At 45.8% G+C, this 27,398-nt stretch overlaps 1 protein-coding gene across 3 annotated transcripts in view; it reads right to left on the bottom strand.

The window, feature by feature from the left end:
- Positions 1–27,398, bottom strand: part of LOC138530413 (guanylate-binding protein 1-like) — a 1,110,598-nt gene that overhangs the window by 722,467 nt on the left and 360,733 nt on the right. For all 3 annotated transcript variants that reach the window (XM_069640909.1, XM_069640906.1, XM_069640908.1), the window contains one exon: positions 24,135–24,269. In XM_069640909.1, coding sequence (XP_069497010.1) covers positions 24,135–24,269 — 135 coding nt within the window. The remainder of the gene's footprint in view (positions 1–24,134; positions 24,270–27,398) is intronic.

Raw genomic sequence — 27,398 nt, forward strand, 5'->3', positions numbered from 1 at the left:
GGGTTGGGGGGGACAAGTAAGGGGAGGGGAGAGAAAACAGACGTAGTCGCTATCATACTAGGTCCAGGGACAATTCTGATAGAGTAAGTGCATAGAAGAAAGTAGGGGAGGAGGGGAGAAGATAGGAAAAGGGAGAAAGGGAGAGGAGGAAAGAACAGAGAGTAATCAGTCAAAAAGAGTGGAGAAGCAAGAGGGGAGAGCGAATACAATTGCTGAAGTTAGTAGTAACACATAATGTTGCAAGCCAGGATACAAGATGAAGATGGGGCAGCATGATTCAGGGAAACCATGAGTACAAGATGCAAAGCAAGTCCAGCATGAGAGTAGAGAAAGGGTGACGCAATGTGAATCAATGAAGTCCATAAAGTCAAATCCAGTATTGGCCACAAGACGGTGATGGTGAAACCAGAATGTATCAGGACAGACTCCTGCAGAAGTAGGCTGGAGAAGGGGGGGCTGGCGGGGCAGGAACAGGGGAGAAGAATCAAGCAAAACAGGCAACACCTGTGTGCGAGAAGGGTGGGGGACACAAGGGAACATCACAGGGAGACCAGAGGGGGTGGGGATGGCATGTGGAGACAGAGGGGGTAAACACGTGTTGTTGCATGCTTTACCTGTTATCTGAGACTGAACAGGGGGTCGGGCCCTGGGTCCACCCAGTCCGAACAGGTCCAAACAGGAATTGCCCTTTTCTTCGTCAGCCCTTCGCTTTGGATGCCCTTGATCTAGGAGTTAAGAGCAGGAAGGAAGAGTCAAGGCTAAGGCCAAGTGGGTGGTGCTTAGGCCAGGTGGCCTAGATCCACTTGCACCTGCTCCCAATCTGCAAAGGAAAAGAGGCATGAGGGCTCCATTAAGTAGGGAAAAAGAGCGGCAACCAGGAAGGCACCAGGTGGGCGGGGATTGCTAAGTGGGGAAAAAGAGCGGCAACCTGGAAGGTGCCAGGTGGGCACTGCTTAGGCAAGGTGACGAGATCCACTTGCATCTTCTCCCCATCTGCAAAGGAAAAGAGGCTGGAGGGCTCCTTAAGTAAGGGAAAAGAGCAGCAACCTGGAAGGCACCAGGTGGGCAGGGCTTAAGCCAGGTGACCTAGATCCACTTGCACCTGCTCCCAAATCTGCAAAGGAAAAGAGGCTGGAGGGCTCCTTAAGTAGGGAAAAAGAGCAGCAACCAGGAAGGGACCAGGTGGACGGGATTGCTAAGTGGGGAAAAAGAGCGGCAACCTGGAAGGCACAAGGTTGGCGGGCTTGCTAAGTGGGGAGAAAGAGCAGCAACCTGGAAGGTGCCAAGTGGGTGGGGCTTAGGCCAGTTCACCTAGATCCACTTGCACCTGCTCCCCATCTGCAAAGGAAAAGAGGCTGAAGGGCTTCTTAAGTAGGGAAAAAGAGCGGCAACCAGGAAGGCACCAGGTGGGAGGGGCTTGCTAAGTGGGGAAAAAGAGCGTCAACCTGGAAGGCTACCAGGGGGCAGGGCTTATTTTTTATTTTTGCATTTTTAAAGCGCTCACACAGCCCGCGGGCATCGAGGCGCTGTTACAGAATAAATTGTTTTTAGTTGTGTAATCGTTTTTTTGTCTTAGTTGCATATTTATAACGCGCTTAAATACCAAGAGGTTTCTAAGCGCAGACCCGGGGATCGAACCTGTGTTGCTTTGTGTCGTCTTGCTTCCAAGGCCAACACGTTGGCGCTGAGCTATCCTCCCGGGCTTAGGCCAGGTGACCTAGATCCACTTGCACCTGCTCCCCATCTGCCATCCCCATCTAGTAAAACCACCTGAACAGTAGAAAGTCTTTGACCTACATGCAATAGGAAAGCTAAGGGAGGTGAATCCCGCACAGTGAATTCAAGAGAAAGAATTGTGTGAAAGGAAATAATTGGCAAGAGTGAACACGACGGAGGGATGTCGATAGAACTGGGCAAAGCATGACGTCCCAATGAACAGTGTGTTGATAAAAGTGAACCCGGCAGAGGGGTGTCCACAGTGAACTGTTTAAGAAGACATTAAGACTTGTGAATGTCACAGATGAGATTGTTCCTGAAAAGCCATAGTTAACCCGATGGAGGGAGGCTGAGATTCGTGAGGGGTCTGCGCCCGGATGAGGGGGACCCACGGGTGAAGTCATCACCCAACATCCATTTGGAACAGAACTTCTTTTTGTTTGTTATTTTTGGAACCCATCGGGTCCTCGGAGGCAGAAGAGTTTTGGTAGAAAAGAGACTTAACCTCCGAAGCTCCTGATACGTTAAGCGAAACTGTCATCTCATGCTGGGGAAGCTTCAAAGTGTGCTGTGTTTAGGAGTATCACCTTTTCTCGTGCTCAAAAGGTGGGGAAGGCAGACCCCCCAGCTACCACATCCTACTTTTTATTTATGAACACTATCCCACACTCTTTTTTTGTATTTAGCGTAAGAATTGGCAATAGGTCTTTCTTAGTATAGGCCCTTTTGTTTGACACAACGCCACTAGGACTGCCTTATTATTATTTGATGGTCGTAGCTTGCTCCCATCTTAGATTTAGGTTTAAATTAGGAGTTTCTCCAACCTACCTATACAGTTTAATAAACAACCTTGAACTGATCACTTGTGTCTGTCTATTCTTGATACCATGCCTTCTTTACACGTTACATGGGCTGAGCCAGTAAGCTAATATGGGGGTGGAAAGTGCTTGAAAAGGGTTATACTTTCTTGTGAGATATGTTGGGGTCAACTTAGGTTGGGGCGATGAACGAGATTCGCATAATCACGTGGATTGCTGAACTCCCCCATGAAGAGGTTGTCAGTTTTGGTAAGGCTGTTAGATGTATCTTCGATGATTGTATGTTTACAGGAAACACACCTGTTAAGGATGATTAACGCAGATTGATTCATAGGGCGTATACGTGGCAGTACTTGTGTCTGGGGAAGAAAAGAAGAGCAGGGTTGTGGTAATGATGGCAAGAGATGTGCCCTTCCTTAATGCTCAAATCTTAAGCGATACTCTGGGGAGATTTGTGTTTGGTAGGGGCTCACTAAACAGGCAAATGTTCACATTAATGTCGCTTTATGCGCCCAATAGTGGACAGGATCAATACCTGAACACTGTCATACCCCTGTCATTTGCTGTAGGCCAAACGATAATAGAGAGATCTCAATCTGGTACCCAATCCTGAGGTGGACAAGACATCCCAACCCTCTAGATTGGACTATAGGAATGCGATTGCATTTGCTAGACTGCTACGGGAGTCGAGAGTGATGGATATATGGAGACTATCTAACAATGACACCCAAGATTTCACGTTTTACTCACACGTCCATGGTGGGCTGTGCAGAATAGATAACATACTAGTATGGAGTTCTCTTGTGTCCCTGTATTCGCAAGATCTATATAACGCCCCGGATAATCTCTGACCACGCTCTAGTGGTCGCAATGCTAAGAGTAGCCCGATGGAGACCACCAGGAGGCGCAGGCAGTATGGAAGCCTGAACGTTCGCCTCCTCACGAACCTTCACAGAATGGCGAAATATTGAAGAAATGCCCAGCCCGCAGGCAACTCCAATGCACTGCTGAGAAGGGTAAGGATTTAGCAGCCACCTGGTCAAAACCCAGGCAAAATAGGAACGTGGCTCACTGATTACAAGCCTCAGACAACGGAGCCACCAGCCCCCAGGGCCTGGCAGCAAAGACTGGGTCTGCATGTGAGCAGTGCCTCAATCTCAACGCTGGGAGGCGCAGCGCAGGAATCATGTGAAGCCACGGGACAGGAGCAGCCTTCCTGGAGAAGCTCCGCAGCATATTGAGCTGTGACACTCCGGCGGCTCCAGAAGGAGAAGGGCCCCTGCGGGAACGAGCGCGGAAAAGACAGTGGCGCTGGGCTGAACAGCCCCATCACGCTGGGAAGAAGGGGAGAAGCTCCTGGAGAGTCGCGGTAATAGAGAAGCACCCGGTTACATCCAGGGGGCCCGCGGCGAGGACCTAAGGACTGAGCCCCTCCCAAATCCAATAGTGAGGCAGCTCAGCCACAGAGGACTGTGATGTGCACAACTGCGACGCGCTGTCCCCGCATAAGGAAGCAAGCATCAGGAAACTAGCGGACCTAGCCCCCACACAGCGTGGGAGGAGGAGTAAGCACCCTGCGTGTGGAAGGATCCAGCAGAGCCCCCCTAATCCAGAGGCTGAAAAGGCCCATAAAGGACATAGCATCCGGTGCAGCAACAAGGCCGGTAAGGAGAGACACTACAGACACAAAGTAGAGATCCTCCAAAAAGCGAGGGAATTCAATATCATCGAGTTTGAGGATTCCAGGGTAAAAATATTTCAAGATTTGTCTGCGGCTACTCTTGTAAAAAGAAGAGCATACTGCTTGGCTGCGTGACAAAGGAATCAGGTACCAGTGGAACCACCCGTTTGCGTTGGTCTTCACACACCAAAACGAAGAATTCAGAGTCACTTCGGGGGAGGAAGCGGATGGGGTACTGAAAGGTTTGCGAACGGACCCTGGCAGAGAGGAAGGGGAAGAAGTGCCATCACAATCAGAACGAGCACCAACTGGTCCGTGAGGAAAAAACAGCAAGACCAGGGACGGAAAAAAATTCAAGAGGCTGAACACCCCATGACTGGGAAGTAAATGTAAAGAGAGAAACTGCTGAACACACAGCATTCCTTAAAGCATCTGCCGGGCTCGGCACTTAAACCAGTAGACATTATGCATTCGCTAAAAAGTAGCAGTACAGTAAAATAGCAGAATTGAAGGTTCTGCGGGCAACACCCGTTGGTGGCCCTATGTTCACATTTGGGGCGACTCCACTGTTACAGAGGGGGTGTATCTATTCTTTACCATTTTTCCTCTTTCCCTTTCACTTTTCACTCTTCTCAGGGGGTTGGGAGGGGGTGTGTTATACAAGGCCTCTTCATTCAGTAGAATCAATGGAACTCAGCGCTGCATGGCTGAATACCGCAAAAACATGGCTGCCAAAAGAGAACGTCAAGGCTCAAATAGCTATTTGCAACAAGATCATCGATGGAGGGTAGAACGATCAGAGTGGGATCATTAAACGTAAAAGGGCCAAACTCACTGCAGAAAAAATCAATGGTGAGGCAGACATTCCACCAAACCAAACAAGACATTCTGTTCATCCAGGAAACAAAATATAAACAATCCGGGGAATTTGACATAAAGGGAGGCAACGTAGGAGGGTCATTATGGGCTTCTGGACCGGAAAAGAAGGGGGGAGTGGGTATATTATATTGCTCCACCCTGGGTTGCCAAATTACATGTGTCCGCAGAGATTTAAATGGAGCATTTTTAATTATACAGGGTGTGTTGGGATCTACTGTAGTCACAGTCTGCTCAGCAAATGCCCCAAATGTGCAGCAACTAACCTATAGTAAAAATCTACTAGCTGTCTTGGAAGGTGAAAGAGTTGGCCCACTTATTTGCGGGGGAGACTTCAACCAAATAATGACCTCATCCTTAGATTGGCGATCATTACGCCCTGGAACTCATCCTCCACCAGGCAATACATTGTTCCAAGTACTAATTTCAGAGCACCACATAGTAGATGCCTGGCGCGCCACACACCCAACCAAGAAAGCTTACACATTCTGCTCACACCCCCACCAAACCTATACACAAACTGATTATGTGCTTCTGGATTCCATCCTGGAACATCTGATCTCTAAAGCGGAGATATAAATAGTAGGCTGGTCGGACCACGATATGGTCGTAGTCAACTTGAGTCTTGGTGGTCCTAGGCCAACAGGGGGCAGATGGACATGTAATGACACACTTTTCAAAGATAAATTGTTCTGAGAAAGCCTAGACAAAGAATTACAGGAATTCTTCATAAGAAATGACACTGGTGACAGTTCCACTTGCACAATTTGGGAAGCTGCAAAAGCGACCATACGAGGACTCATAATAGCGCAGGGAGCTTCAGTAAAAAGACTGAAACTGCTGGAACAAACCCAGGTCAAGCAACTAATACTCAAAAAAGAACGATTCCTGTTAGATGAAAAGGGAGACTCATCAGAGGTCAGAGCAGAAATGAAAGCCCTTAGACAAGAATTGAAGGACATTTGGATAGGCGAGGCCCTATCCAGCCTCAGATTTACCAAACAGAAGTATTTTGAAAGGGAGACAAAGCCCATACATTGCTAGCAGTGAAACTCAGAAAAGAAAGAGCGGAAAGAGCAGTTCTTAAGGTGAACTCACTCTCCAACCTGATTTTAACAAACCCAATAGACATCACGACACGGTTTGCTCAATTTTATGAACAACTTTATGCCGCCGACACACAACCATCCCTCGAAAGCACCGCTGAATTTATGTCTAGAGTGGACTTTCCTCCGCTTACTGTCGCGGATAGAGAACTACTAAATGGCTCTATTACGACAGACGAGATCGACTGCGCCATTGGCTCTCTGAAAGCAGGCTCAGCGCCGGGTGCGGATGGCTTCACCCCAGCCTTTTATAAGAGGTTCAAGGGCGCCCTAACCCCATTTCCTCACGCTGCTCTTCAATAGCATTATGGAAACAGGTGTGGCCCCTCTGTCGTTTACGGAAGCTAGAATAATAGTCCTCCCAAAGAAAGGGAAAGATCGGTCAGAATGCGGCTCTTACCGGCCGATTTCGCTTCTAAACTTTGACGCTAAGGTGTTCAACCGCATTCTTGCTGGACGGCTAAGCAGGGTGTTACCCCAACTGATCCATAGCGATCAGACGGGATATGTCGTAAACCGCCAAGGTGCAGACAACGTTTGCAAAACATTAGATCTCATGGCCCTCATTCCCACCTCCGAAATCGAACCCACGCTGGTCTCAATCGACGCCGTAAAGGCATTTGACTGCGTGGAGTGGAGATTTATGACGGACGTTCTTAAAAAAGCAGGCCTGGGCCTAGAATGGATCAGAGGAGCCAAAGCCCTATTCCGAAACACCCAAGCGAAAGTCGTGGTGAATGGAGTTGCATCACATGAATTTGAGCTGACTAGAGGAACAGGACAAGGGTGTCCCCTCTCCCTCTTAGTGTATATTCTTGTCATGGAGCCGTTGGCTCAAAATATTAGGCAAAATCCCAACATTAAAGGCTTCAATAGATATGGAACCGAATATAAACTTGCGTTATTTGCGGACGAAATATTGGCATACATTATCTCCCCTGACCAGTCGATACCAGCCTTGTTGCTTGATATAAAGGAATATGGGGCGCAATCTGGGTTTAGTATAAACCAACACAAAACAGTTATCCTCCCCCTCAAAGAATCGGGCCTACCTCCCGCAGCCACTCCCCAGACATGGGGCTTCCAAATATCACAAGCAAACCTGAAATATTTACGCATAACAATTACTAGAAACCTTCAAAACCTGTTCCAAGCAAATTACAAAACGCTGTGGGCTACAATTCTGAAAGACCTGGAAAGCTGGAGTAAGTTGTCATGGGCTGGAAAATTGACCGCGATTAAAATGAATGTCCTTCCGCGACTTTTTTTTCTCTTTCAGTCGTTGCCAATTGTCCTCCTGCGCACGTTTTTAAAGGCGATAAAGAACGCTTGCTATCATTTCTATGGGACAAAGGAAGACTCCGTATTGCATATAAAACCCTGATCCTAGCCAAAGACAAGGGGGCCTTGCCTATCCAGATATTTTTTCTTACTATGCGGCAACAGTGCTTTGTGTCTTGGTTGATCACATTAGGGAGTCGAAGAGCAAGCAATGGGTTGCTTTGGAAAATGGCATTTTCACCCTTGTAACTATGGGCGAATGGCTCTGGGCATCTGTTAACACCATACCACGCAACATCCTGTTTTGGCGGCCATCTGGACACTATGGAACAAACAAAATCCTGGTATGAGGGGAGGAACAACCTGGCCGTACCCGCTTAGTTGCATTTGGGCTCCTCCAATCAGAGACGCTATAATAGACCCCTATCGCTTTCAACCTCAATATGAGCAGGGCTTAGTAAGAGTGGGACAAATGTGGAGGGAGGGTTCCTTTCTGACCAAGGAAGAACTAGAGGAAACGCAGGCTTTGACCATCGGGCTCCTTCCATACCTTCAGCTCAAGGGAGTCCTCACAGATCGCAAATGGAAGGATCAGCCTCAGCGCCCCTTGACTCCATTTGAAAACATATTGAACAAATACACAGGCTCCAAGGGTGTCATATCAAGCATGTATAAAGCACTCCTAGAGAGAGGACATCTCCCCGAGCCCAAAACCAAAGCTAAATGGGACAAGGAACTGGGGTGGGTGGACAACCAGGAGGGATGGGACGCCATACACAAAGCGTTGTGGAAATCTTCAATAGCAATGCAATATAAGATGCACAACTGCAGGATACTAGTACAATGGCACCTTGCCCCCCAACGTCTAGCAAAAATGTATCACGGTATTACCCCCTACTGTTGGCGTGGATGCACACAGGTCTGCACATATTGGCATCAACGGTGGGCCTGCTCCCGGATCCAAGTGTTCTGGAAAGAAATCCTGGGGTGGATACATGACATCGAGGGCATTCAGAGGGATCTTACCCCTTTCTGGTTCTTTTCAGTTGGAGAAAATTGAAGACAGATACGCGCTCCTACCGCACATGCCAAGGAACCTCTTATTGGCAGCCTGTGTCTGTGTCTGTGTCACAATAAAGTGGAAAGAACCCTCCCTCCCAACAAAGGCGGACTGGCTGAACAAAGCAAAAGAAATTTACAAAATGGAAAGCCTCACAGCCATTGTTAGGGAAACTAACACTTACATAGACCAACAGTGGCTCCCGTTTCTCCAATTTCACAGGGAAAGACAGGCTGCCTAATTAACATACCAGCCTTCAAACAGTACTAATCTTTCTGCTCACGCCACGTTCTCAACTGAACGCACCAAAAAAAAGAAGGAGAAAAGCAAAAAAGGAAAAAAGAAAAAACCCAGAGTCAGAAGACTAGCCTCAGCTTACTTTGGTATAGCATCTTACCAAAAGCCAACATAAGAGACTGATCCCCCACTATCCATCTTCAAATGAAATGCCACCGACAATGCAGCCGTAAATTTCTGATACGCGTCTTGAGTCCAACATATTCAGCAACTTGATTACTGACTTTTTTTCAAACAGGCCAGGGAAGGGAAAGGTGGGGGAGTGGGTATGGGAAACAGGCTTTCTGTCCTCTTTTTTCTCTCTTTTGACCTGCTCTTTACTGACTACTTTTTCTCAATCCTCCCTTTACCCCTCTGCCAAAGCGCTATGGAGGATTGAGGCTCTCCTTTGACTATTTAAAAAAAAAAAAAAAAAAGCCCGATGACCTTGTAGAAGCCACTATTCCTGGAAATTGTGTGATCCTATATTAAAAGACAGGGTTCTGTCAGGAAATAGCTATCTCAAACTATTTTAAAATATGAATCACACTACATGGGCCAATACAATAATCCGGACATGATTGGAGCAGGCAATTCAGGAGGTTGTAGCCAAACACAAGGCGAGTAGATCGCGGCAGAGTTTCCGTAATTAAAACTGGCTAGGGCTAAACTAGCTCATTTGGCCGATAGATACGCGCAGGCCTTACTCAAGACTAAACAGCTCATTACATTAAAGGTAACAGGGCAAACCATCTATTAGTCTATAAACTGAAGAAGGTCCAAACGCAGAACAATATACAGGGGATTAGAAGTGAGACTGGGATGATATGCTATGATGAAGCTGAAAAGCTGGAAATACTCTGCTAGTATTATTTTACGGCGTTGATGTCTAAAGAGTCGCTTAGAGCAGAGGATCAAGTGAGATTTGTTTTAGGGGCAAACCCTACCACGTCTAACAACGGATACTAAGCGAGATCTGGATGTCCCAATTATGTCGTCGGAGGTGAGAGGGCCATTAAAACTCTTAATGCAAAGCCCCTGGCCCAGACGTATTTACTACAGCATTCTATAAGAAAATTTAGCTCCAATTGATCCCTTATATGACGCAATAATTTGACACATTTTTAGCCACTGGGAAAATTACACCATCTATGGATCATAGAACAATTATCATAATGAATAACGATGCAAAACATTATTCTAAAATCTTGGCACAAAGGGTAATAACTGCCCTCTCAGGGCTGGTCAGTGAGGACCAGGCAGGGTTCATAACCGATAGAAATAACCAGGACAACATACGGAGGGTCTTGGATATTATCAAAGTCGGGAATAGGGAGATCGAAATAGGGGTTTTATCATTGGATGCCCGTAAGGATTTCGATAAGGTGGACTGGGAATATATCCGTTTGATGTTGGAGGTGTTTGGGTTTGGCTCAAACATCAGGAGATTGATCTTAGCAAACGACCAGCACCAATAAAAATGAAAAGGCTGCTTACACCAAAAACAGCAATTGTGAGAGTAACTAGGAAGGGATGCCCCTTGTCCCCCTTAATATTTTCCATGTCTATGGAGCCTTTCTTGAATATGGACCGATCTAACAATAGGATTAAGGGGATCGAGATTATGCGAAGGACGTGATGGTCACGGTACGGGAGGCAAGTACATCTCTGCCTGTGTTGATGTAGGAATTGGCCGCTTTTGGTCTGGCCTCTGGATTTTCAGTTAACTATTGAAGTCAAGTGCCCTATGTATGACGCTGCCTCGTCGGGCACAGCAAAGGTTCGCTGAGATATGCCAGATAAAATGGGCCCAGTAGGCCATAGAGTAGTTGGGGGTTCAGATTCCCAGCACTACGTCGCAGATGTTTCAGTGTAACTTCCTGCCGTTTTTTTAAGCACATTGTTGAGGACCTAGTTGGATGGGATAAGCAGGAAATCCCTTGGTTTGATAGGATAGCAGCAGTTAAGATGTTATGTTATGTTATATGAATTTATATAGCACACGTTCACCCAAGGGCATTGTGGCACTCACCAAACAGGAAGATCAAATAGGATACAGCAGGCTTAGTTCAAAACAGGAAGGTCTTCAGAGCCATGCGAAAGGGGAGATGGTCAGAGGTAGTGCACAGGGACAGGGGAAGTGAATTTCAGGCCTTAGCCACTGCCACAGAAAAGGCACAGCCACCCATCCGAGAGAGTCTGACCCAAGGGACTTGAATCAAGAAGGCTGATTGCGAACGAAGGGATCTCAGGGGAACATAAGGAAGGAATTTAGTTTGCAGGTATTCCGCACCACATTTATTAAAAAGCTCTGCGCACAATACAGAGTGACTTAAAAAGGCAAAGTTTCTCAACCGGAAGCCAATGACCGGAGAAGGGGCCACATAAGTGTGCCAAAAGGAGAGCGCGTTACTGACCTGACCACTGCATTCTGAAGGAGCTGCAGACGGCGCACAAGTTAAGCAGATTGAACCAGATAGAGTGCGTTGCAATAATCAATATTGCTAAAAAGGTGCATGAAATTTCAGAGGAATGAAAGGCAGGACTTTCCGTAGGATTTTAAGTTTGAAATGGCCCGATTTACAGATGGACGTGACCTGTTTGCACATAGAAAGAGAGGAGGAGATTTTAACCCCCAGATCCTTCACAGAGGAAGCACGGGAGGGGAAAGGGCCAAGAATGGCAGGCCAGAAGTCAGGGGTCCAGAAAGACAGAGGGCTGGAGGTGGTAACAACCAGAACCTCAGTCTTTTCACCATTCAGCTTCAGCTAGTTCTCGGCCATCCATAAACCCAGGTCTTCAAGGCACTCCTTAAACCGTGCAGCAGTATCAGGCCTGGCGAGATCCAGACGAAGCATGATCTGCGTGTCACTGGCGTAGGAGTAACACAAGAAGCCATGGGAATGGATAAGGTGGAGAAGTGGCTGAATATAAATGTTGAACAAAGTGGGAGACAGAGCAGAGCCCTGCGGGTCACAGCAGGACAAGGAAACAGACCTAGAGCAGAAGGGAGCAAGAAAAACAGCCTGGAAACCAAGCCAGGACCTGGCCTGACAGACCCGCAGAGGACAGCCGGGTGATCAGGGTGGGATGATCAACGGTACTGAAAGCAGCTGACAGATCTAATAAAATCAGTGCCCCGACGTCACCCTGATCACAGACACAAGAACTGACTTGGTGCCCCTCCCAGGGCGAAAACCAGATTGAAAAGAATCAAAGAAACTGAATCATACAAAAACTGCGACCTCAAGAGGTCGCCTGGTACTAAAACTGTGCCTTTGCGCATTACAAAAATGCTGACCCCCCATTGCCACGACCAAGGGAACCAGGCGGGGGTTGCTGGGATGTCCCTGCTCCTCTTAGTCGTGGGAATGGACTTGGGGGTTGCCGGGGTGTCCGCCGCTTCAATTAAATGGAGGCGGGGAACACGAAAGTGTAAAAAAATAAAAAAAAAAGAAGAAGGTCCCTGCAGCTCCAGCGCCGACCCACGTAAGTGGGTGGGAACTGACGCCGTAGGGATCGAGGGAAGTTGGCGGCACACTTCCATGTGTGCCGCCGTTAAGGTAAGTTGGTGGGGGGATTGGGGTGGGGGATGCAGGCTACAGTGGTCTATCTGATCAATACGCCGCAATGGTCGTCGACATTTTCGTCAGCAGAATTACGGGCGGCGCAGTGATCACATAGATTCAAAGAAACTGGAAGATTCAAGAAATGAGGAATGCAGGAGGGAAACCAGGGACTCAAGAAGCTTCATAAGAAAAGGGAGGAGCGAGATAGGGCGGAAATTAGCAAGAACAAAAGGATCGAGGGAGGGTTTCTTAAGCAGAGGAATTACAAGAGCAGGTTTCAGAGCACTAGGAATATAACGAGAGGAGAGAGAGGTATTAACTGCTGATGTAATCAGTGATACAATCCCCCCCGAAATCTCCTTAAGAAGAGCAAGAGAAATAGGGTCAAGAGGTGAGGCAGATTTAAGCTTATGAATAGCAGCCAGAACATCATGATCAGTAAAAATAGGAAAGGTAGACCAGTTAGCGTCAGATGTAGAGAGAGAGGGAGGATGAGAGGAAGCCACAGACCGCAAGGCAGTATTAGTAATTTTCTGACTGACTATGTCGATCTTATCAGCAAAACAGTCAGAGAGAGACTCGCAGAGATCCTGAGAAGGCAGAATCCGCGAGCTGGCTTTGACAGGGGAGAACAGCGAGTGAACCAGATCGAACAATGCTTTAGGTTAGTTTATTGCTACCTCAACCACACTAAAAAAAAGATTTTCTGGCTAAATAAAATTGCCTTCTGATAAGTAGCGGTGGCTAGGCAGAATCAGCCAGACAGTAGCTTGCTCTTCACTTCCTTTCTGCCTGCCTACAAAGAAGTTCATCAGAGAATAAGGGCTCTCAGGGGGGGCTCGCAGCCAATAGTGGAGTGGAGAATGGCACAACAAAGTGATCGGACCAAATTACAGGGAAAGAAGGAGTAATGGCAAGAAAGGTCTCGGGGGCAAAATCAAGAATGTTGCCCCAACTGATGAGTAGGGTCAACAACCTGCTGAGGAAGGCCGAGATTTGACATGGACGTTAAGAAAGTGGAGACCTGCATAGCACTAGCCATACTGGCAGGGAGAATAACATTGCCAACAATCAAAAGGTTGGAATATTTGAGCTGTAGTTCGGACACAAAGACAGGAAACTCTGCACAGAAGATACTATCAGGGTCCGCAGACCGATAGATCACAAGATAGATCACAAGAACAGGCAGGGTGAAGGTGGGTGAGACCGCAATACGGACTAATAGGCTCACCATCTTCAAAGTATGATTGACTGTAATACAAGAGATTTTAAACATGGCTTTATGAATTAAAGCAACTACCCGTGGATGACTAGAGGGACAGTCATAATGGACAAGCTCATAGTTAGCGGGTAGGGCTTGAATTATGGAAGGGCCCGAGCTGCTGTCCCGGAGTCAGGTCTCGGTCATGAACAACAGATCAGGTTGAAAGGTATTCAGCAGATCATGACAATCTGAGCGACCAGAGAATTAGTGTTTACTAAAAAGCAGTGTAATGAAACCGAAGATTTGAGTTGACAATTGGCAGGATGGTGATACTTTTAGAGTTCACTAGAAGAGCCATTCAATTCAATAGGCTAAGCCAAAGTCAATGGGCAAAAGTCTTGGATGGAAAAGTCTTTGCACAAGTTCTTAGGAGTCTTTGATAAAAAGAAGAATCAAATGTAGGGCCACAACCTGATTAGACTTGTGAGTTGTGGAAGTTACAAGCACTTCTACAGTAAGAGGTAAATTCTCTTAGACTTGTTTTACAGTGCCTTGATAAAGAAGAAAAGATGCAGCTGAGGACTTCTGTTCCTGTGCAGCGCTTCAGATCTCACTGTTCCTGGGCCTCAGTTGTGGGGACAAGAGGGAGGACCTCAGGGGACTCCTGCAATGCACTGGGACTGCCAAAACCTGCAATCGTCAAACTTCACTTTCAGTGGCTGTTTCGCGTTTCAGCTAACGCAAATAGCAACAACGCGCAGTCCTGCTTCGTGGGAGTCCGGAGGATCTTCCAAGAGCTTTAGGCCAGCTTACAAGTAATGCACACAATCTGGTATCCCTCTCCCTGGCTATATATTTTCCTGCAGCAACTCTGAGGAAATTCAACCAGCTCTGACATGGGTGTCCAGGTGGCTTACTTTGGAGTTGATTGGTCCCACCAACTCAAAGGGAGAAGTCGTCCTTGCAGGGGCTTCTCCGTCAATGCAAACTTGGCATTTTGGCACTGCAGCAGAGCTTCACCAGGCAAACCAACGGTCCAGGAGTTGCAGCAGGCACCCTCTTCAAGCTCTTCTTTGATTCCTTCATCCAGTGGTCGACTCTGCCTTCACCTCCCTCACTTCCTGCCTACCCCAGACACTCTGGAGCCAGAGGCGGGTTTCACTCCTGAAACCCGTCAAAGGCGAAATGCACAAAGAGACCAAACCTGGCTTGGCGCGCAGAGAAACTCTCTAGAAGGACCTTTCCACAAAGACATGTTGAAAAAAGAAGACTGGGGACCATTTTGTCAAAGATAGCTCTGTGCCATTTTGAAAAAGATGGCTCCCGCGGTTAGCGTTACCGGAGCTATGAACAGCCGCGGTAAATGCAAACCATGGTAGTTTGGAACGAAACCACTGCCACCAGCCATTCTGTGAGGAAAGGGTAACATAAAAATGTTACATGAGCATTTAGACAAAGGGGATACTAAGTAACCCCTCCAGCACTCTATTGTAAGATAGTGGGTCTAGCAAGTACAATGCTAAGTAAAGCCAATTGCACTTTACTCCTCTGGGAAACAGTAGTTTATCCCATAGAAGGTATTTAAACCTTGGGAAATCTAAGAGACTTCCCTGTGCCACTGCGCTGAAGGTGCTGTGTGACACACTTGTAAAAGATGATGCCTATGGAGTTTGTCAGACTCCATAACCAAAAGAAACACAGAAGTAAAATTCACACAAAAATACATGAGAGAGTGGGAAAAAAGGTCACACTCTCTCCAGGTTAAAATAATTCAGCAAAGTTGCTGGCGGTCTCTAAGGTGGAAGGAACTAGCACATTTTTGTGAATTCTCCCAAACAAAGGGGAATGGTATAAGCTCCTGCACATGCTGCACTTTCTGCTATTAGCGGCTAGGACATATATTAGGATGGAGCAACTGACTAGACAACTACATGGCCAACCCCCTCCAGAGCATTGGAATGGGCAACCTTCCTAAAAACGTATGACCCGGAGAGACCACAACTAGGAGGGGCCATGCGCTCCCAGAGCACAGGGAGAGTGTGTGAATCGAAGCAGGGAACAGGCACAGCAAGAGCAATAGAGGGAAGGAGTGCTAAAAGCTGGTGGGAGGGGAATGGGAAACAAGCAGATACTGGTGGACAACCCAGACCCCAGAGAGGCACTATGGTGGAAATTAGCGAATGCAGAGGACAGACTCTGAACCGGAAGAGGAGAGAACGAAGGAAGGAACCCAGCTAAGGCAGGTTCCGATGAGTAAGGTGCCGCACTTACCCAATTGCCTTGTTCGCTTAAAAGGGGGTGGAGGGCGGGGTGTGGGGGTTATGAATACAGGGGGGTGGTTGGGGTACATTTGTTCACACTAGTGGGGGGGAACTAAAATGTTCTATGTTTGTCATGGTGTGCTGTGTAGTAAGTTAATGCAAACATGTGCTGTTAAAATTTCACCTATGACAATCTACCAATAAAGCTTATTTGAAGAAAACAAAAGCGCTTACTTCCCTTCTTCTCTCGGGTGGGCTTTCCTAAAGAAATCTTAACGGACCAGGGTACCACCTTTATGTGTAATCTCATGGGGGAGGTAAAAGAGCAACTTCACATAACTACCTACCTTGAGGACGTCTGTGTATCATCTCCAAATGGACGTTTTAGTTGTACAGTTCAACAAGACCCTTAAGACCATTTTAGGAAGTTAGTCGATAAAGACGGAACTAACTGGAATTCAGATGATTCTGTGGGCCTTGTTTGCCATAAGAAAAACTCCTCAAGTCTCCACTGGTTTCTCACCCTTTGAATTACTTTATGGACGAGAAGCCAGAGATGTGTTGGATATGCTCCAAGAAGCATGGGAGAAAAGGGAGGAAGCTCCAATACCACTCTCCCAGAGAGACAACAGGTTGAAGGAACATATGACAGCTGTCCGATCCCTGGTACAAGACCATCTTGGTAGAGCCTAAAGTCAACAAAAGGCATTTTACAACCAAAAGGTCTCCCTTAGGTCCTTTTCCATTGCGCAAAAAGTCCTTGTACTTCTCACTACCTCAGACAACAAATTTTCCAAATGGCATGGGCCATTTGAGGTATTAGAAAAGACAGGACCCTGTAATTATAAAATCACCCAACCAGACCACCGCCAGACACAAGTCTACCATGTAAAGTTGTTGAGGGAGTGGAAGGAAAACATCTCTGAACCTAATGCCACAGTGTTATCTTGTTTAATACCGGAAGAGGTGAATAATAACATCTTAATTCCCTCTGATATTACTAACACTCAACAACAAGATCTCAGGGAGATTTTAGATCAATTCCCAGATGTTTCCCATTGTCCTAGTATAAAACCTGGACAAAAGTTGAAGATTTTGCATAGATTTCCACAAGGTGAATAACATCTCAGCCTTTGATGCCTACCCAATGCCTCGCATTGACGATCGTATCGATAAATTGGGCAGCACAGTCCATTTATCCATCCTAGATTTAACAAGGGGTTATTGGCAAATCCCCTTGCATGGGCCATAAAAAGAAAAATACGCCTTTGCCCCCCCCCCCAAGACGTCTATATCAGTTTAAAGTCTTACCCTTTGGGTTACATGGTGGCCCAGCGACTTTCCAAAATGTAAAGGATAAGATTCTCCAACCTTATTCAGAATTTTGTGGGGAATACATTGACGGCATAGTCATCCACAGTACAACCTGTGAAGAACATCTCTATACTGTAGTAAGAGCCTTAAGAAGAGCAGGATTAAATGCCAACCCCAGGAAATGCAAAATGGCCCAACCTGCTGTTAAGTATCTGTTTTTTTGTTGTTGCTGGAAATGGCAATGTTCAACCTCAAGAGGAAAAGGTTAGAGCCGTCTTAGAATCACCCACACCTAAAACCAAAACGGATTTGAGATCTTTCCTAGGGTTAATTGGATATTATCGGAAATTCATACCTAACTTTTCCAGTAGAACTGCCAGGTTGACCGACAAACTATGAAACACAGAACCCCAGAAATGTAAATGGGATGAAAAGGACAAAGTATGCTACCAGGCCCTCAAACATTATTCCAAACCACTATTCTCAAGGTAGCTGATTTTTCTTAAGATGTCATATTGCAAACTGATGCTTCCTTGGCTGGTTTAGGTGCAGTATCACCCCAAAACCATGACGGGCTGGAACATCCCAATCTTTATGCTGGTCAAAAATTGTTTCGCTGAGAAAATAATTATTCTGTTATCGAATTGGAAGCCTTAGCGATAAAGTGGGCCATTTTACATCTTAAGTAATACTTATTAGGCCAAAGATTTAGTCTGATTACCGACCACTCCCCCTAACATGGATCAGTCAAAGGAAGGTGTCTAACCCAAGAGTGATGCAGTGGTTCTTGGACTTGCAACCTTATTGCTTCTGAGTGGAACTCCGAAAGGGCAGAGAACAAGGAAATGTAGATTTTCTTTCGAGGTTCCCCAGTGAAGAAATACAGTCCAAATCGCATAGTGGAAGGATCGGTGAGAAACCTGATGGTGTTCTCCCACCTTCTCCCCCGAGCCATCGCTTTTGGATCCCGACCCTCGGGGTGGACAAGCGAGGGAGGATCACCTGAGTGGAGGGTCACGAGGGTTTGGGAGCACACCCAAGGGCGAGACATGGTATTCCCCCTTTTCCCAATACACCCTAAAATCCACCCCGGATTTATGGGATATTTCCAGTTCCATGCCATCTCCCCCCTTTCCCATTTCCAACATATACTGGGACGGGGAAGAGGTGACGAAGAGCAGTGAGGATTACCTACGAGAAATGCTTTGAGAAACGGAGAGAATACTGCTACCAACTAATAGAGTGCGGCAGGGTCTTATACCTGGCTCTTCTTTCAACAATAAAAGTTGTGGTTTTGTACAAACAAGAAAGCAAGCTGGAGATGCAGTGTGGAGCACGGAAGCCAGGAAGTGGAAGGAAGCATTAAGAAAGGCAAGGAGAACCTGGAAGGAGAAGAAGGGAGTGCCAAGATGCTGACCCGGTACGTCAGAAAGGGTGCAGCGTGGCTAGGGAGCCATCTCTTCAAGGAGCCGGAGTGAGGTACTCCACTTCAGGCTGCTGGACGTGTTTAACAAACTGCTCATTCCCTTAGGGCGTGGGTCAGTCCCAAGGGTGTCAGAGGGGCAGGTGGTAAGACCCTGACCTCGTCCCATGCAACACAAGGAAGACTGCTTGCCAGCACCATGCTTACTAGCGAGTATCATGCAAAAAAGGAAGAGAAACCCGGTAGTGTACGGGTGGCTGGGACGGAATTGAAACGTTGTTGCAAGCGAAATGAAAGGACAGAAAGTAGAAATAAAGGCTTGCTGCAAGCGTTCCAAAAGGAAAGAAGACAGAACGAAAAGCTATGGTTTAATGCGCTAGAGGCGCAGAATTGAAAGGGGAAAAGTGAACTTTTAAAGTGAAAGTCACTAGAGGCGCAGAGACAAGAAATGACAGGAACTTTAAAGTAAAAGAAAAACAGAAAGGGTGCGAGCGACCCAAAAAGGAGATGAAAGGTGTGAGTGAGCATGAGAAAAAAAGAAGAGTGTTTAAGAGGCACAGTGTAGTGAAAAGGAGCAAGAAAAAGGTATAAGTGCGCACAAGAAAGCAAGGAGAAAGTGTGACAGACACAGTAAGTGTGAAAAGGGGGTGCAGGAAACCCCAACGAAGGAAAGTCAAAAGTATTATGAATGTAAGCTAAAAGGAAAGGGGGTTATTCATCAGAGTGGTTGCGCTAAGGACGAGCAAAGAGCCTCACGTTCTCGAAAGCCTCTGATACTACCCCTAAATGAATTGTGACTAAGATGAGACGCATCTTGGCAGACTGAACCTTCATGTTACATAAAAGGGGCCTATGCTTGGGGAAGGCAACCCTGGGAGGCCTATCAAAGTTAAATAGTTACTTTGAACCAAAGAGGCATAAGCTTGGGGAAGGGAACCCTGAGAAGTCTACAAGGAACAGTGTTATATTTTGGTGTTTGAAACTTGGAGGAATTAAAGCTTGGGGAAGGGAATCCCAAGGAACCAGAGACATTGAAAGTTGTTTGAGAATATTGCAAGGAGCCTGTGGAGAATGGTTAACATACAACCCTCTTAAATGATATAGATTTTTATGACATTGGCAGCACCACACCTGGTGAGAAGACCATCTGAAAGCAGCTTTGGTTTATATTTCTTTTTTTGGATGCACTATTTTTCTTTTAAGAAGACCTCCTAACACATTTTGTCAAAGAGCGAGGGCAAGCATAGGTTTAGACACAGGTGGACTTTGGTTTTGAACTTATAGACATCAACGGCCCTTCAGTTGAGGGAATAATCCCCTCAGAGTTAGAGCCAGTTAGGTATTACTCCAACCCCAAAACGTTATTAAATAAAGGTTTTGAAACTGTTCTCCTTGAGTCTGTGTCTCTCTTGCTACCATGCCTGTCTCACAGTGTGCAATGACAACAACAGGCATGTTGTGCGGTTAGCGTCCTTTATTACAAAACCAGAATTAAAAAGGTAGGCCGGAAGGGGGTAATACTACAAATGTATAAGATAATACTGAGCAGGAAATCCACTCATTCCCCGACAGTCAAAGGGAAAAGGGAAAATGTTTTGGGATACTCTTTATCAGAGAACGTAGTTGAAAATGTGTGAACATATGAAAAAAGCATCCTGAAACACTAGATTTAAATTGATTCAATTCAATTTTTTGCAGAGTGTGTATTTTACTCCAGTGAGGATATATGTGGTCAATCCGACGATACCACATTAATCTCGCAGATGCGGTCAAGATTCAGCTGGTATTTGGCAAGTGGCCTGGGAGTGCACACGCTAATTCAAGTATACCGATGAATGTGTTATTGTTGTGTTTACTGGGGAAATATCCGGGGCATAAGAAGCATACAAACAGAAATGTTATCACAATTGTTGCTGTTGGCTAGAAGGCGCATTGTAATCTAGTGGAAATACCCAATGTGACCCTTATTGCCACAATGGGTATTGGATATTAAAAGGTGAGGGCTAGGCGAAACTGAAATTCTTCACAGCAATAGAGAGATGGAATCAGAAGAAGGTTCTCTAATTGGTTGGGGGCAACTCCTGAATGTCCTCACAACCTCTCCTGACAGGCGACTACTATGAGATCATTGGTTTATGCCCAGAATTGTTTATGCAGGAGGGACAAACGTGGTGCAAATCTATCTATTTATTAGTAGGAGTTTCTACACAGGGATGTCAGTGTTGCTTCTGTAGCCTGCTGGCCTGTGGATAATGTTTCATACACATGGTAAATTCTAGTCTTCTATAAGATGGTGTACGGTGTTCAACTATGTATAAGGAAAGAGATGGTTAGTTCTTGTTTTTCTGCGTAGCCTCTGTTGTATGATAGCATGGGTTTGTTGCTTCCTTTGTCATAAAAGGCAAGCCGGTACAGTTAGGTACAAGTAGGACAGAGACACCGAGCATCCACACCCTGGGGAGAAACAGATCAGACTCACTAACTGGCAAAAACGGAACATTCAGGCCGAACACTCAAGGAACATTGCAATAGGCCATAGGCCATACGCCATACATCAGGCAGGCACCCAAGACTCCATTCACACACGCACACAGACAGGAAAGATGGGACATAACACATCTCCCTTCTTTACCCTGATGAGAGCTAGAAGGAAGATGCAGGATGCTACAGGATGTAAGATAGGAAATAACACATCTCTGTTCTTTAACCTGAACGGAGAGAGAAGAAAGATGCAGGACATAACACTTCTTCCTCTTTTACATGGGCAAGAAGGAGGAAGAACTAAAGCAGAGACTTATTAAACACACATGCTGGAAGACTAGCACAACATAAACCAGGTATGCATAACGTGCTGGAGGAGGGGAGCAAGGCAGTAGCACCTCAGCTGCCAACAGGACAATATATCAACAATGACAACCAAAGAAATCACAATTGAAATTAACATTTCAGTGGCAAAATTAGCGCAATTGTCCCTACAAGGGACTATCAATAAGGACAATAGAAAGAAAATGTTAATCAGATGACATGTGCAGATATGTACAATCATATTTCACTCATTTGGAATGTAGACTTCTGAAGCTGCTGATAGTTGAAACACAATGTACAATCGCACCTGTACAAAAAAGGTCACATCTGGAGTGTGCCGGTTCCAAGATGAAACATCCAGTGTGTGCCAGCTAAAATGAGAGAATATCCGGTGTGTTTGCTGTATTACATTTGGTGTGTCTCCCAGGTAAGAGACTATCAGGTGAATGTGCCAGACTACATCTGGTGTATATCCCAGATAAGAAAGTGAATATCCAGTGTGTGAGTGCCAGAAGGGATCAAATAAGGGAATATACAATACTGGTTTCATCCAGTGTGTGTGCCGGCTAAAACCAGGAAACAGCCGGTGTGTGTTTGTGTGTGCTGGATTACATGTGGTGGGTCTTCTCTCTAGGCTTCACAACAGGTCCCTCCAGGACCTTGGTTCTCTTCAGAATATACCTTCTCTCTCTGATCAGGCAGGCATCCAAGGATCCATTCACACACACAGACAGGGAAGAGAGGATGGGGCATAACACATCTCCCTGCTTTACCCTGATCAGAGAGAGAAGGAAATGCAGGATGCAACAGGACATAAGATAGGACATAACACAGTCCCATCCCCTAAACACTGGGCTGTGAAATTACTCTTAATTTCCCTCTACACTGGCCCCCAGGCTACTGTAGAATCCACAGCGCACCAGGTTAGGCTCCTGGATGGAATACAGAACTATGGCCAAGGCTAGGTTGAGGCTTACATAGTTCTCATGTTCATATGCTGCACACGCATGAGAATAGAAAGGGGACCTCCGCTAGGCCCTAAATAGGCAGCCCCAAAGTAGGATCAAGGAGGTTTGAGGAGTACTCTGGCCAGTTTGTTCTACCCCTTTAGGCAGATATTTCATCCAACCTGATGCCACTGACAGAAGTGCTGGCCACCAGCTTTGTGGCACACCCTACTACATGGGCTTTTCTGGGCGATGGAATAATCTGCAGTTACACAAGGCAAGCAAGCCCTAAGCAATTCAAAAATACCTTTTTCATTGCTTTTTTAAAGGCAAGATGATCTCTAATGGATCAAATATGTACTGCAATAGTGTTCCAATGCGAGGTACAAGCAATGAAAAGCAGACACCTATTTCTTTCCTATGAAATATTTGACTTTGACAGAGTAAATAAAGCAAAGATAGAAAGCAGGGTGCAGGGATGGATGTAACAGTGACGCCTCCTCAATAAAAACAGAAGCGTAGTCCTCAAAGGCTCCAGAGCCACCAATTGTCTTAAAGTGGAGGCACTGCTGGAGCTGAAGCCAGCAGAGCTGGCAAATTATAACAGATACTAAACCTTAGCACCTCCTACAATCCTGGGGGAATTGGTAAGCCACATTCTAATGCTTTCCACCACTGAGCACTGGGGAAAGAATCTGAGGGAGAAACCTGACTGATGCCTAGCGGGAGGGTGACAGAATACTGAATGCCTGCCTGGGCAGAATCCTGAATATGAGGAGAAGAAATATTGATTGACATGTTAATCCTAGAGAGAAGCCCAGGATCCAGGAAGCACCTAAAGTGAATCCTTAAGTGAACCTAAGGACCTGTTGTGAAATCTGGAGAGACCACAAGGTCTAACAGGGACTTGTTATGAATCATTCATTAGGGGCCAGTTATACATCCTGACGAGAACCAAGGTCCAGGAGGGACCTGTTGTTACTCCTAGAGAGAAGGCCAAGGTCCAGAAGGAACCTGTTTTGAAGCCTGGAGGGAACTCAAGGAACAAGAGGGACCTGTAGTGAATCCAAGATCCTCCAAGACTCTTGATAATCTAAGAGCCAGAAGATGCTCACCAGTGAAGATTGTCAACCACGAGAAGGCCTAAAGGTGAAAGCTATGGAAGAGCTGAGAGAGAACTCTTGGATGGCAACTCCTTGGAACATTTTTTGTGTTAATAGCTTATCGTAGCCTGGCGGCTATAAAGTTGTTAAAATTAGGTTTGAGACTTTTCTGTTGGCCACATCCTTCTGAACATTATTTATAGACTAGGGGTTACCAAAAGGGGCAAGGGCTCTTAGATTTCATGATTTAAATGTATAACATATCAAGGTGTTCGATAGAGAGAAATGTCACTTTTTATTGACTCATCATAGAACTTGTGTTGCCTTTGAGAATCCTTACGTGTTTTAGTGGAAAACATGTAGTCCCTGTAAACGACTGATAAAAACTTTCCCTTAAGAAAATGATAAACATAATTTCATTTAAATACCGTAAATCTTGTGTAAAGTGTGTCATTACTCGACCTACCACAAGTGCCACATTAGCGTTCAGGTAGGAGAAAAGGAACAAGTGTAGAATTCATCCATGTTATCTTGTGCAGTGCCTGGCTATACATCAGGTCAACCAGACAGTATGCGTGCTGGATTCTGTGTAGCTCCTTATTGTTTAACATGAAAAAAAATTATTGAATAAATAAGTTGCCCTATGATGTGATAATGGCTCTGTGGACACAGCTGGAAGAATATTTACACGTACCTTACGCTCCAGCAGTACCTGTGGGATCTCCTTAACCGGCGAGTGACTTGAAGCAAAAATAGAGATCTGTTGGCAAACAGAACTTTCTTTTGGAGACTCCATCTTTTGTTTCTTCATGTTTTTTCTTGAGGCAAACTGTGGAATAACGTCATATTATATGTGAGCTTTCGAAGGAAAACCACAAATACAGCTTTGAACAGTCTCATGGTATAGGGCATTGCAGTGGCATAGGAAAGGATGTGGCCTCTGAGCAGCGCCCAACCTCTTTTTCTAAGTGCCAAGACAGCCACATTGCAAACCAACCTATCCTAGCTTTTTTGGTGGAATCATATTGGATTATGGTACATCTAGTCCAGCATTTGTAACATGTACACAAGTGCAAAATGGCATGGGCTACAAATGCCAGGAACAAGAACACCATTTGAGAGCTGTTTCAGCAGAGCTTTAAAAAACAGGAGTATAATTAAACAATTGTGATGTTAACAGATGATATTGGATAGCAGCTTTAGGAGGCTTGTGAATATTCAAATTCAGCAGCAACTTTGAATGTTTTTTATAGTTATAGTTGTGTGGCAGAAAATATTACATGCATATGTTATGTTAAGAGTATTTATTATACTGCATCAGTCACCCTCTCCGTGGTTTAACGGTGCAGAGTCTTGTCCGGAAAGTGGCGTTGGGTGCACATTTTCAAATTTTATCGGCAGCGTCTTTCTTTCATATTTACACAGCTGACACAATCAAAATCATAATAACATGTATAATTGAAATTGCTGTGAATATCAATGTGATGCGGAAAAGTGTATTCCTTTGTTTGCAACAAGTCTTCCTATAAGTGGCAATGTTTAAGTGATTCAGAAAAGTTGTATCTGGAATGAACAGAGAACATTCCCCAAAGTGCCACCTACTTTTATTTTTTTATATTTGGTTTTTCAGAACAATTCAAAAACAACAGTAATACAGGTACAATGTGAGGAACAGATTAGGTTCAGTAACTTCCTAATTCTACCCGCTTCCTGACCACATTTACATGCCAAGCCACAGTAACATTGTCCCCTTTGCTACCCTCTCTCCTCCCTCTCCCTTGGAACAGTGTGTCCTCTGGTTGATAATTTCCCTATAACAGATTATTTCATCGTGGTTTGTGCATGAAGATCAGACATATCTTTCATTAGAAAGGGCGGCCGCTTCTTTGAGATATAATCAAGACAGATACTATGGTCTCTTCCTGGGGATTGCCATATCGTTTATAGTAGTAAGGAGTCATCATCCCCATCTGATACAAGTTAACAGGATCTCGGGATATATTTATTCACAAAGTCTCCCAACAAAAGTTTGTATTGGGTGGAACTCCCATGGAGTACTGCGGTTATGTTCCCCATTATGCAAAAGTTGGTAGACACATACGCCCATTCAGTCTTTTTTGGCACCCGATTTGCCTTCCACCTCATCACTAGGGCAGCCAGTGCGGCTAATAACAGAGGGGCCGCCAGTCACGTCACCCTCTTACGTTCATCCACACACTCCTCAAACCCAAACAATATTAGAAGGGGTCAGCGGTATGCTGAATTCCATCCAGTTCTTTAATCCACCCCAAAACTTTGTTCCAAAAGATTCTGATGCGGGGGCATCCCCACCACAAGTGGCAGTAATCAGCATTTTCCCCACATCGCCGCCAACACAATGGGCTCGTCACCCGAAACATCTTTGAGAGTCTGTGCGGGTCATACTGCCATCTATGTAGAAGTTTAATGGCATGGAGCTTATACTGGCTATATATCGAGACACAGGTGGTGGCCCTACACACTCTCACCCACATGTCAGGATCAACCTCCTCCCCCAACTCCCTCTCCCACCTACTTTTCAGATTTAGGGTTGAACCTTTTCCGGCTCCTATCAGCTCTCTTTACATGGCAGAGATCAAGCCTTTAGTTTCGGTTCTCGAGTTTAACAGTTTTTCAAAGGGGGTGAGATCCCTCTGGATCCTTTCCTTCCACTTGTCTCTCATGAAAATTCCCTTGAGTTGTAGGAAGGGGAAGACGGGGAGGGGCCCCAGCCCCAATGCTTCCTCCAGTTCCGAGGTTGTGACAAAGGACCCTCCCCTCCAGAGCTGCCCCACTTTCTCCAGACCAGCTTCAAACCAGGTCTGAAATCTGACGTGGCTGGGGATGTCCTCTCTGACTCCGGGTGCCCAGATGTGGCTCAAGGGGGATGGCCACAAAGTGATTGCCCTCATATTGACCCCTTCCCTCCATATGTCCCATATGGTCCCCAGTATCGGGTGGTCTCTCAATCTTCTCATTAGCTTTTTCCTCGGTACCCACAGCCATTCAGCAACAGTGGCTGGGGCCAGTTGGGAGTTGTCCAGCTCAATCCACTAGAGCCCTTCCAGCTTTCTCAGATGAGGAACCAGAAATCTCAATTGGGTAGCTTCACAATATTTTCTGAGGTCTGGGAGGCCCACACCACCTTTGTCCTTGGGCAGTGTCGGGATCTCATAGGCTACCCTGGCCCTCTTCCGCAGCCATAGGAATTTTAAAATCGCTCATTTTGCTTTGTCCAAAAGGATTTTGGCATACGAATCGGAAGCATTTGAAAAGGGTAGAGGAATCTAGGGAGGCACACCAACTTAACTGCATTTAGCCTTCCTATCCATGATATCGTTAATTTCTTCCACCTGGCAAAATCAGTGTGAAACCTTGTGAGTAGGGGAGGGAGATTGGCGTCATACAACATTTTTAAGTCTCTCGTGATGTTTATTCCCAGGTATTTTAAAGTATCGTCCCCGATCGTTAGTCCTAATGGGGAGAATCTTTCGATATCAGATTGTGTGGGCTCATGTAGGGGAAAAGGGATGGGTTTGGCTTTGTTTATTTTAAACCCAGAGAATTTGCCATACTCTTCGATCAAATGAACCTCACTGGGTATGGACGAGAGTGGGTTCTGGATATCTGTTTTTTTTTTAAAAAGGTAGTACCCAAATAATTGGCGTTTAAGTCTAGACTTAGAGATATGCAGGTCTGACAACAACCCACAGATAAAAATACATTATTGTTGTACAATAGTTTTCCACCCATTGAGCCTCTGCGAGAAATGGCCGTACGGACAATTCCTACGGATTAGACGGAATTGTACCACAAAGGAAGATTTTGACAACAATAGTAAACAGCTTAAGGCGAGATTGAAAGAACAGGGTTACCCTGCCCAAATTATTCTATGAAACAGGCTTGTCACACCAACAGAGAAGATTGTCTTACTAAACAT

The sequence above is a fragment of the Ambystoma mexicanum genome, chromosome 1q, assembly GCF_040938575.1.
Source record: "Ambystoma mexicanum isolate Mex_15411 chromosome 1q, UKY_AmexF1_1, whole genome shotgun sequence".
Classification (NCBI taxonomy): Eukaryota; Metazoa; Chordata; class Amphibia; order Caudata; family Ambystomatidae; genus Ambystoma; species Ambystoma mexicanum.